The sequence below is a fragment of the Lates calcarifer genome, linkage group LG12, assembly GCF_001640805.2.
Source record: "Lates calcarifer isolate ASB-BC8 linkage group LG12, TLL_Latcal_v3, whole genome shotgun sequence".
Lineage (NCBI taxonomy): Eukaryota > Metazoa > Chordata > Actinopteri > Centropomidae > Lates > Lates calcarifer.
In genome coordinates, this window is record NC_066844.1 from 13737879 (window position 1) to 13750548 (window position 12670).

At 40.2% G+C, this 12670-nt stretch overlaps 1 protein-coding gene across 1 annotated transcript; it reads right to left on the bottom strand.

The window, feature by feature from the left end:
• Nucleotides 1–225: 225 nt before the first annotated feature.
• On the bottom strand, nt 226–11772 carry zgc:113054 (uncharacterized protein LOC541322 homolog). The gene is made up of 11 exons (XM_018698965.2): nt 11681–11772; nt 10407–10596; nt 10227–10318; nt 9891–10123; nt 9420–9656; nt 9250–9324; nt 8892–9108; nt 6653–6861; nt 5142–5214; nt 2616–2733; nt 226–1067 (listed from the first exon to the last, which is right to left on the bottom strand). The coding sequence occupies exons 1-11, from the start codon at nt 11694–11696 to the stop codon at nt 872–874; spliced, it is 1656 nt and encodes a 551-aa protein (XP_018554481.1). The 5' UTR covers nt 11697–11772; the 3' UTR covers nt 226–871.
• Nucleotides 11773–12670: the final 898 nt, after the last annotated feature.

Sequence of the window (12670 nt, forward strand, 5' to 3'; positions counted from 1 at the left end):
AGTGCATAATACAACTCGCTGGTGTCCTGTTCTGGTGTGCATGTAACTGGTGGCTATCACTGAACAAATCATTTTGTATTAGGCACTTTCTGTGATTTTGTAAGAACTTTTAAAAGCTAATAACAAGTTTTACTCCTGTGTCAACATATACAGCAGATCTTGTAGATTAGATATGCGTGTTTGTTTGTAATGTAAAATCAAACATATAGTGAATCATGCAGAGAAGCTTCCTTTTATTCATCACAATACCAAACTCTCATTCCTTTGTTGTCCTGTAAAGCACTTTGAACTGCATTTGTATTGAGTGGTGCTACAAAAATGTACTTACAAAAAAAAAAGTTTGCTTTTGCATTTTTGATACAATAGAAAAAGATCTGTTTCTTACAGTGTCATTTAAGACAAACACTAACAGTCACATTCAAAAACAAAACTGAGTTTAAACAGAATGAAAAAAATGTCTAGAGAATATGCAGCAGAAACAGTGACAAAACAATTTGGACGTGTATTAAAGAACACTTACAGTTTTCCTTTTCACTCTTGGACTTTTCTCAAACAAGTCAGCAAATTTCCACTGTGTGACAAGAGGACTGGTGGTGGTTACTCTGCTTTTATTACTTAACAAGATACAGTTATTTTTTTCCACATAAAAGTTCAGTGTGCCACAGCCATAACATATGATAGCAAACCAAACCTTCATCTCACCACACCATAAGATAGATGGTGGCTGACCAAAAGTTAAACATCCAGTAAAATTTAAACTAATACTGCTGTGAATGTGTCACAGGGATACAATGTGAATGCCACCTATTTCTGAGACTAATCCCAGGAGAGTGAAGAGGAAAAAAGTTTTCATCTCTTCATCTAACCCCCTCTACCACAGACTTTGCCCACCCTCTATGACTAAGTTATGCCCTGTCATGTAGTCGGAGGCGTCAGATGCCAAGTAGACCACTGCAGCTTGCAGGTCTGTCACTTGAGCCAGTCTACCAGCAGGGATATCTGACAGCCAGCGCTGCACCAGAGGCCTCAGACTCTCCGAGTGGATGAGAGGGGTGTCAACAATCCCCCTGAAAAGAGAGACAGAGAAAGTGCGAGGGAAAGAGGAAAGAAAAAAAAATACACACACACACATACACACAATGAAATCAGAAGGCATCACAGTTCAGAGCCAGGAGTGACAGCATTGTTTCAGAGCCACCACTTTGGTGACAAAAATAAACCCAATTATCCTTTGAAGAAAGGGCATGGCATGGCATCTCTGATATTTACTGTGCGACTGGTGGCACTTTAATGACTGGCACATCTCAGGAAGAGCCCAGGGGTATGAAGGGACGTCTGGCATAATTTGCTCATAGCCTTTGGTTAACTACTTATTATATGCAACTCCCTCATATTCCTGATTGAAATGTTCTTGAGTTACTTTGATTCTCAGACAGTGCTTAGATAGAATTCCTAAGAAAACAGGTGTGCCGCTTTTAGTTTTGTGGCTGTCTAATAGCTCTGTGTCACAACAAATGCAGTTCCTTCTATCTCCTCCAGTAAAATATCACAGAGCTTACATTTGAATAAATATGTCAACACGCCTGCTTCTGCCTAATGTGAGATGACTTCTGACTTTATACACAATTGATATGACAGTGACTAAAAGCTGTGAGGCCTGAATCATTGTTCGATGTATCCCGGTGCCTTGATATGGAATTCCAACATTTGGCTAAATTAGCACTTCCAAGGAGCGTGTGACACCTTGGTTAACATATTCCACCTCAATTATATTTCTCTTCAGCTGCCCTGTTATCTGGAACCTTTCCTGGCAATCAGAGGTACTGTTTTCCCTCAGCCAATTTTCTAGATAATGCAGCTTATCACCGCTGCGGCTAAAGTTGCCAATGGAATCAGGCTCCAGTCAACCTCGTGAGCGCTAATTGTGTCCCTTTTTTATGCATATTTACCGACTGTCACTTCAAAGAAATCAGCAGCCCATTGAGACACCCAGTTAGCGAGGGGAGAGAGAATTGCTTCTTTGCAAATTAAAATTAGCAAACAAGCTGCCGATAAATAAAGCTGAGCGCAGTGCGTGTGCGAGGGCTTTGTTCTGGGGCTGTGACTGGGCCTGGCTTGCCCGGTGCCACCGGACGGATTTGCTCAGGGATGGCTGGGGCTAAGGGATGCTCCACTTAACACAAACACACACACACACACACACACACACACACACACACACACAGTCCCTTCTACACACATATACAGCCTTTCCTGTGTTCTCTCCTTTTCTTCCTACTGCTCAGCTTCACAGACAAATAGATACAAACAAGGCGCTATTGTTGCAGCGACACTTGGAGTGAGGTTGCAAATTTGATTCCCTAATTGAATAGAACAATTAGAGCAAGTGTTTGGTTGATTCATCCCACAAGACGTCATCTAATTAAGCACTGATGCATTGTTTGAGGACTTAAATTAGTGCATCATTCTCAAATGGGGGCTCTTCATATGAAAGCAAACACACTAATCACCACTTCCTTTTGCAGCTCAATCCCTTCACACACTCAAAAGGTGGACCAGCATGTTTTGGCACCTACGCATAAAGGAGAAGCGAGCCAAGAATAGACAGCACTTACGGTGAGATGCAGTTGACGCGCACTCCTCTGTCAATCCATTCAGTGCCCAGAGTCTGAGTCAGTTTGACCACTCCGGCCTTGGATGTGTTGTAGGAAAGCTGCTTCTGGGGATGGGGGACTGTGGGTTAGAGAAAAGAAAATCAGTTACCCTAAATGGCCGAAAGTGCAGCGATTCATAAAGATAGCATTTACTGCATCATTAATAATGGTATGAAATCCTCAGGTAATCATTGAAATATTCTCTTTGTTTCATTTTTTATTCGTGAAAAAAAGAGAATAACAATAGCTCTCTTCTCAAAGGGGGCTAACAACCTACACATTTTATATTGCAGCCCATGCAGTTTCTCGTGGACACTACATAAAAGCTCTTCCATTAGCTGCTGGGGGACTCTGCAGATGAAGCCATGTAAAATTAATTGCTTATAATGTCCAGTTATGCTCTGTCCTCAGCAACAAAGGCAGGGAGCCATTTGTTTGCCTTGACCATCACAGATGCTGCACACTGCATGGGATGCCGGGACAGGGGCTCATTTTCTGCTGGTTGATTAATCATCACAAGGAAGGCTCCAAGTTACATACAACTTTAGTAGTTAACCTCATCACCTGCCGATCTGACTGCCAAATGGCTTCAGTGTGAGACCAGGATGATAAATACCGGCCAGCTGCAAAGAGGGAAGGGACTGGTCCAGGGGAGAAAAAAGGCCGGAGCATCCCGCATACATTGCTGGGATAAAAGGAGGTAAATGTGCAGGATGCAAGTAGAAGGTGGAAAGTGCTGAAAAGATGTAAGAGATGTAGGACAACATTGTCATAGCTGAAGAGTTTGGTTGTGTGGGATTGTTTCGTGTGGCGAGATAGCAAAAGAAGGTAAGGTTGGGCTGGGCAGGGCTGGATAAGGGTAGGCTAGGACCTCAGAGGAGCAGGCGAGGAGGAGCAGAGCCCAGGGCTTACACGCAGATTGAAGGTGAAATCCGACTTATCAGGACAGGAAACACAGCTCAAAATGCCTAACAGCACTAATCCTCGCTCAAGACCTGATGATACGGCCCCAAAATACCATTCAGAAAATGCCTTCATCCTTTAAATAAACCTGCATTGATGTTTTTGCCGTCTTAAAGAGTAGTAATCCGCAGAGAAGGGAAAAGGAGGTAGAAGGAGAGCATTCTCCAAAGCCCTCTTTAACATTCACCCTGCTACTTACTGCCCATTTCAAGTGGAAGAAAACATGCTCTTTATCAGGCACGCCTTTACATTCTGAATTCTTCTGAGCAGATAAGGAGTTCAAATGATGCACTCTTTTCCCAGAATGGTGCTAATGTACATTACTATGCAGCTGAGATCTGCAGGTATGTGTGCCAGAGTCACAAATCCTTCAGTAAGGTCATCAAGCAGCCAAAAAAAGTGTGACCATATCAGTTGGGATATTTCCTGTCTGGGTGTCTTTGAGCTGCTGGCCATCATTCGGAAAAAAATGGTGGTTGATGGTTGGTTGTGTGTGTGTGTGTGTGTGTGTGTGTGGAGGGGGGGTGTTAGTGGGCACACATACACATTCTATTCAGCAGATGGACAAAAAGCTGTCATTGTGCATTTTAATTGGGCATTTACGGCTGCTTTTTGGGCTTCCACTTGGCTAGAACAGGTCCCATCTGATTACACATTATGACAATATTACAACAGATGTCCAGACCAATAAAGTAAATTCCTGAAGGACTGTACGTAATGTGAGTAATTGATCATTTTTTTTATGCCGGCCTCTATTTACCAGCATGCTCCTGTTTTACAGATTGCCCCTGCAGTCGGGACTGGGGCCCATATGGCACAGCGGTTTACTGGCGATTTGACTATACTGCTGATGAAGTGTTGCTGTTCCTCTGGAGGAACCTGTTGGAGGAGGAATATTACACCAGTGCTGCGAATTACAGGGCTTTTACTGGGGCTCTCACAAAACTCTAAAAGTGTCTTCCGCTGTTCAAACAAGGCCGCTGGCACAGGCTGAGGTTTTGCCGTTGCACAGGAACCCTCCCTTCCCAAGTTGGACCTCAGGTTGCCTTCCACATCCTCCAGACAGCTCCGCAGAGAGGGGATGTTTATTATGATGCAAAACCGCCTCAGCGAGGCGCAATCACAACACTTTGTATTTCCTGCTATGCTTACTGTATGCAGGGGTGGATGCAGCTCTACAGAACAGCTTATCTGGGGTAAAAGTTGCAAAGGAGAAAAGCTGCCTAATCCTGTTTTAAATGTTTTTCTCATAAACACAAAAACTGAAAAAAAGTATGTGACGCTTTTTTCCCCTTATTTCAACTAGGATGATCTTAAGTCAGATATGACGACTTTCTGTCTGATGATAAAAACTATCTAATGTGATGTGTACTCCCGCACATAGCTGTGCAGCACAAATGTATTTAACTCTCTACTTCTTCCCCCTCCTCCTCTCAGCCTAACTCTCCACGCCAAATGGAGAGATTAAAAGCAGACATGGAGGGGCTCCAGAGAGAGGGTGTAGGAAATAGAATCATCACTCACCTATTAGACTGGCCATGGAGGCTGTGTTGATAATCTTGCCATATCCTTGCTTCAACATCACTCGACCTGCAGCCTAAGGCAAGGTTTCGGGGGGGAAGAGACACATTAAATACCTTATTATTATGGCACCGATATGCTACCAAAAGAGTACAGATCAACATAAAAACATGTAGTTTATCCTTAGAGACAGACATAGTGGTTTAACAGCATTTGGTGCATGAGTTGATTTTAAAGTTGCACATTAGGGGTGGTGGGGCATACTCACAACCAACTGACAGCGACTAGATAATTTGGAACTAAATTTAGTATCTACAGAGCAGCTGAAGCTGGTTGGACCATCAGTAATTAGGTCATATTCTAACTAGTTTTGACAGAAATAGACTACTGAAGGAATATATGATCAAGAATCAATTTGGCTCTTTCAGCATATTTTCACAAGTAATCTGACGACAGAAATGCAGAAATATTTGTAATTAGTGAACAAATTCACCATTTTAAATGTTTAATGAAGTATACCTTACTAAAATTCTGGTTTTACCATTGTAGCTCTGTGGCTTCCAATCATTTGTATCTGCTGCACAGTGTGTCTACATAATCACTGCTGTCCAGTCAACATCATGTTTACACATTTGTTGTAGGGGTGGGCTATACAACAATAACTTTTATATCGCAATATATAGATGTTTGTCATGTTCTGACCATGAAGAAAAGTTTACAACCACAAATAACCATCTGGTTTCTTTAACTGTCACCAAAGACCAAAAACCAGACTTTATACTTAAAAGAAATATTGATTTGATATTTATCGTGATAATAATCGATATCGCCTGATATGATTTTTGTCATGGTAACATAATTGGCCATTGATTTTGAATATATCAAATTTGATTATTAAGTATTCCTTTGTAGGGTGAGAGAATACTAAGAATACTAAAGCCCTTAAACAAAAAAAAAACTTTTTTTAAACATGTTTTTGAATGGACACAGCTGAAATCTGGGCTGTTGTTCTTAGTTCATGAAAAGTTGATGATTTTTGTCATTTTAAGTGTGCCTGATTCTGTTGTCGTTTTATTTCTGTTAAACAGAGACATTGAGTCTGATTATGTAAAATCAGACCAGTTGAACAAAAGATGCCTTCAGATTAAAGTAATCCACACAGGATTTTAGTGGAGTATCTCATTGTTTAGTAAATTGTGGCATTAAGCATTGGTGCAGAATTTGTATTTTATAATTGTTCCCCTATTTCAAAACTTAAAGGCCAATGGAAAAAAAAAATATGTCTACGTAGTATCAGTGAAGAGTAAAAATCTCATGTCCCTATTCATGAGTGAAACAATTAACATAAATGAAACTTGAACCTTAATTTAATGGGGTTCCTACATCAACAAATGTGTTTTTGTCTGTGTCAAATGCATATCACACTAGTGTAATAAGATGAAGAATAAATTATTTCCATGTCAGCAACAGTCTGACACTCACTCTTGGTGTCTTTTACATCCAGTGATACTTACCTGACAGCACATGAAAGTCCCCCTCAGGTTGACATTAAAGGTTTGGTCCCACTCCTCTAGACTGGTGTCTTCACTGGCTGAGTTCATATTGATGCCGGCATTGTTACAAGCGATGTGGATCGCTCCCCATTTGGAAACGATGTTGTCAATCATCCTCTGGACATCATCTGACTTGCTGATGTCAGCTGTGATTGAAATGGCATTGATACCTGCATCCAAAAAAAAAAAAAAAAAAAAAAACACAAGAGAAACAACATAGATGCCTGTTAGAATTCTATTCACACTGTATCTTTAGTGATCTTTAGGAATTTATTTTTGATTAGATGTACAAAAAACAAAAACATGAAAATAAATGGAAAGATAAGAATAGAATTTATCAATAAATGCTATCAAATGGTATTTTTCCTCTTGTTTGTTTTTTTGTGTAGGACAGTTCATTCACTAGGAGGACAGTAGAAAGAAAAATCACATATATATGTCAAACCAAGCAAAGTATACTGTACCTTTTCCTTTAGTATGCTGCCATCTGCTGGCCACATACCAAAAACTGACCACAATGACAGTTAATGTCTTTGGCACAAATGTGAAGTGCATTAACCTAGTTTGATGTCGTTCTACTCATTAATGCTTCAGTGTTGAGAGGCGCATTCATCAGTATAACCTTTGATGCGTCTGTTTCACCAGTCTGAGGAGCACATAATGTTGTGACTCTGGCAGATTTTCATAGGTGTTTCATTTTGCATCAGGACTCTCAAGAAATATCTGTTTTATGTTTATGTTTTCTACTTTTCACAGCTTTCCTTTGGTCTTGGTCTGTCATATATTATGATTGTTGCTCCATCTCACCATTTGAAGAGTGCTATATTGTACATCAACCTGGATTTCATAGTAGGGAATGCATGAGAGGGATAAAACTATTGCAGCTACGAGCAGAAAATACAATTATTATTAGGGATGCACTGATACCAATACCAGCATCAGGTATCTGTCCGATACTCTGTTCCTATACTCATACTCGTATTCATAAATAGGTCCCAATACCACAGCACCCGATACCACTTTACGGCAGCGTGACATTCAGTTGGGTGGTCAGGTGCTAATTGAGAGCAAGGAGGAGCAATGTCGGCAGTGTGGAGGTATTTTAAAGTGGATGATGGTGACAAAAGTAAAGTGGACTGTAATGCAGCCAAAAAATCCCTGCTCTGCAAAGTTGTCAAGAGGAAGGACGAAAGCGAGAACTTTCAACACAAGCAATCTGATAAAACATCTAAAAAAAACAAAGAGGGTTAGGATCAGTCACAGCAATTTCTTACAGCCAGAGAATGAAACAATATCTGATGAAAATAAAACACGTTTTCAAATAAATGTACGAAGTGTAATGGCATTAATAAGTACTCATATTGGCACTTGGTATTGGCAAGTACTTGTATTTGTAATTGGATTGAAAAAATGTGGTATTGGTGCATCCCTAATTATTATGATCACGTCATTATCATCATTTTGTTATAGCATCAATTAAAGGCAGCTGTTGGGGACGAAGTATATTTATTCTTTACATTGCTCAGAAAACCGGAGATAAACTTGGGTCATTGGAATACTGCAAACTACATTTATTTTAATGTGTTGACTCATGTCAGTAACTATTTTTATCATTGACTGACTGTTCAAGAAAATATGGAAAATATTTGTTGTTTTCAGTATCTGAAATGTGACAATTCACTGCTTTTGCATGTCTCAACATTAGTGTTAATAGACAATCTTTAAGTTTTGGACTGTTGGTCTGTTGTTGAAATTATGGTAGGCCTTTTTAAGATAATCCTTTTATTAGTCCCACAGCTGAGAAATTTACATCATTTTTCAGTATTTTCTCATGTATTACATACGATTAACCAAGAAAATAATCAGCAGATTAATTGATTATGAAAAATAGGTTCTCAAATTAAGAATTCAATGTGTGGTCATACTGAAACTAGTACAACTGTGTGTAAGTAAACTGAAAATGTTCAGAGCTTGTTTGCAAACAATATGTCAAATAACCAAAACAAATCAAAATCCAATTAAATACAGTTTCTCTTTAGATGTAAACGTGCCTTTTTGCCTGTGTGACCTCACCAAGTCCAATGTCATTTGAATTTTGCTACTGGCCTGAGTTCAAACTAAGATAGATAAATGGATTGGAACAGGATGGTGATTTGCAGTTCATTTTCAAGTCTACATTTGTTGTGTTAACATGCCATACCTTTAAGAAAGAGCTCTTTAGCCACGGCCTCAGCTTTATCTTTGTCCACGTCTATCACAGCCACCTTTGCACCGGCTTCCCCCAGAGCATGAGCGAATGCTCGACCTATACCCTGACCAGCACCCGTCACGTAGGCCACCTTTCCATCAAGATGCATCCGATCGAGAATAGGGCGCCCCTTGACCCCACGGAAAACCTCATCATCTGTTATTTTACTCTAACAAACAGAAACATGATAAGCACACATTATCAGCAAGAACTGTGCTATTACAAAGAAACTTTCATCTGTGTAGGCATGACAACATTTACATAATTCCATGTCAGTGCTGACTGACCACTGGGGTTATCTAAATAGTACCTGTGTCCTTGCACACTCGGAGGCTGCAGACACCCGGCAGATAACGCTGATGCCATCTCTGAGAGGGAGAATGACCTTTAAAAAAGATGGGAATCGTTAACATAAAAAAGGAATACCTGTAACAAATACACATACACACACACAGTTGTTAGTTAATGTCTGAAAGTTACCTGCTCCACACGTGGATCATTAGAGACAAACTGGTTGAATTCTCGAAGCGCCAATCCGTTGTTATCTGTGGTGTCTTTAAGATAAACCTTCGCTTTGAACAGTGAGTTATCTACACAAATGACCCCTCGTAATCTCAGCAGATTGTTGTCCAGGATAAAGTTGTAGTAGTTGATGTAATTATTCTTGTCAGCGTCAATGAAGACCATGTCAAACTGCTCACCAGCAGCAGCTAATTCCTGGAGAAGAGAGCGTTAGAAAACCAGAAAACCAAAAAAACAAACCAGTGTTGATTAGTCAGTGTTAACCTTTGCCTGCCCTGATTATGCAAAGCACTTGACATAACACACAGTCTCCACGACTGTAGATGTTATAATCCTATAAAGCTTCCTATAAATCCTATAATAAATCTCTGAAAATGGACAAAACTGCTCTGGCAGGTGTTCAATAGTTTTTGACAAATTTTCTCTCACCTTTAGGGTGTCCATTGCAGAGCCAGTTTTGACAGTAATCTTCTTGCCATGTGGAGACTTGTCAAAAATGGGCTGAGCAAACTCTTTGAGGTATTGCTCTAACTCGCACGCAACTAAGCAACCATCCTCAGGAAGCCCTTCAGCCATGGACAGAGCTCCGTAGCCAGTGAACATCCCAATCTCTAGGACCTTCTTGGCTTGACTCATGCGAACCAGCATCTTCAGGGTCTGGCCTGCCAAAAACACACCAGAGAGCATGACATCATTATATGGTATATTGTATATATCAGTGAATATACCAACATTGAGCTGTAGCTATACACGTCAATGCCCAACCTTCAACATGTCCAGTGATGCACTCCTTAGGAAGCCGGAACATAGTTTTGCCCTCTTTGTGAACTTGATCCCAGTCATGAGAAATTGTATTCCTACAATTAACATTGCCATTACCAACAGTTACCTTGTTATTCTTTTTTTGGAAATTTGGATGATTGAGTGTTCAAAACTAGGACATACTTATATATCTCTGCCAGAGGTTCACTTTCCTGCGTGGTCATTTTCTCCAGGTAGTCATCCAGGCCACTGGCTATGTCCAGAGCCTTATGCAATTGACTTGTCAACTCTTCTGGGACATTGCCACTGGATGCAGCGATCTCACTGGCTTTTGTGAGCAGATCCACAAGAACTTCCACTGGGGTGTCAGGAACTGGGGGTGATAACATGAAGTAATTTCAGTTTATTCATAAACTGCTCTCCCTGCTACTCATGCCCTTTCCAGACAATATTATGTAAGACTGTAATGATAAATCGATAAATTCTGCTAACATCAAAACAGAAAAAGAGGAGTAGCAAAACTATACAATTGATAAACTGGAACTAAGTTTTCTTTCCCACTTCTCCCCATAAATTTGACATACCTGTACTTTATTTGAGTATTTCCATTTTATGCTATTCTATACTTCTCCACTACATTTCAGAAGGAAATATATTCCTCTACATATATTGGACAGCTATAGTCACTTGTTACTTTGCAGATCAAGATTTTGCATTAAAAACATGTGATGAGCTGATGAAATATAATACACTGCCTAGGATTAAACCAGCAGTTCCCAGTCTTTTCGACTTGTTATATCATGAGTTGGGATGAGTTGAGAGCTCAGAGACATGTCCCCTCGCACTCTCACATGGTTTCATTTCAATAACTATTTGAGACCCAAAGGGTTACAAAACATCTCACAAAAATAAATAGCAATATCGTAGATTAGAGAAAAGTATAGAAAACAAATACACAATTGTGCAGCATGACTTAGTTTTTCATATATCCTCTCCCATTGTTCATCTCCTGCCCCTCATTTATATCTTCTGACCTGGGTAAGACCCCTGAGTTGGACACCAACTATCTAAATAGTTACGTAGTTAAAACTTGCTCCTTCTAGACCAGCTACAACAGTAAAGTGCTTTTTTCACAATACCAATGTAATACTATAATATCTAATAATCATCACTACTGGGTTCTCAAGTAAACATTAGACCTCAGTTACAAGGGACATTTTTCTGCAGACTTAATTTTACTTTCCACACGTTAAGTGCATTTTGTCGTTAATGTTGTTGATGTACTTCAACCACGTGTTAGACAACAGGCGTCAGTGTAGAAATCGAGATAGTGAGTCTGATACTTGACGCAGAGAGATACACTGGACAGAAGAATACGGTTCTCAAACTAATGATATGTGTTATCCCCTAACGATATTTTCTCTGACCCCGCCACAACGCAAAACTTTCGATCTTACCTTTGACGGCGGGCATGGTGTGAGTGTATGGGCGTGACGAACTTCGGCAGCTGGCAGTGTCAGTAAGCACACTTGTTGACGTGGTGGCGGAGTTTCTGTTATATCACTACATTATGCAAATTGATGAGTAAGGGGAGTGACCGATAGCTTGCACAACATACGAAAACGTTATCCAACCGCAAGTGGTGCGTGACTGCACCCGTGCATCTTACTACTCTGCATAGGAAAACAAGGACAGTTTCGCCTTGGAAACAAATAACTTCACGTGGACCATAGGAGTGTTACCAACCCAGGTTGAACGTGCAACTACTCAAAAAGAAGTCTAAGGGGTCTGTGTGTGAAACACATTGTCGCGATGGGCCAGCGTGGTGGAGTTCCTGGAATAACTAGAATGCATAGAATTGGTGGAACACAGCTGTGGGTATTTATAGCTGGGACCAATGGCCCTCATAAATAGAGGAAAATGAGGGAAGGGAGGGAAGGAAAACACCCATTTGACATCTGTTATATTTTATTTATGAACATTTTATCTTCTGTTTTATAAAAATAGAAAAAAATATATGTAATTATAAGTTATTTAACATTTAAGCAAGGCAACGCTGACCCTTGCATGTGCATGCTGCTCTTTTCCTTCCAAATATATTGAAATATTTTAAGCCCGGGGCTTCTCTGTCCAGGCATGTTCTCTCACCCAGTGTCAGCTCAGTTAGGCTACAGCCCCCCTGCGATAAGTGAAAAAGAAATTCCACCATTAAAATAAATTCTCACATAAAATTATTACAGTTGATTCACATCTTTCAAAGTTAAATACTTCATTATCATTAACTCTTTCTTAAATTCTGTTTATACCGGGCATTAACACGCATTCGATCAAAAGTGGCTCTAAGTACAGGTGTGAATGAGACCAAAGATGCACTGAGATCCCATTACTCAGACCACAGTGTATGTGAACTGATGTACTTATGGCTGCCCACTTGTGATTGGATCACC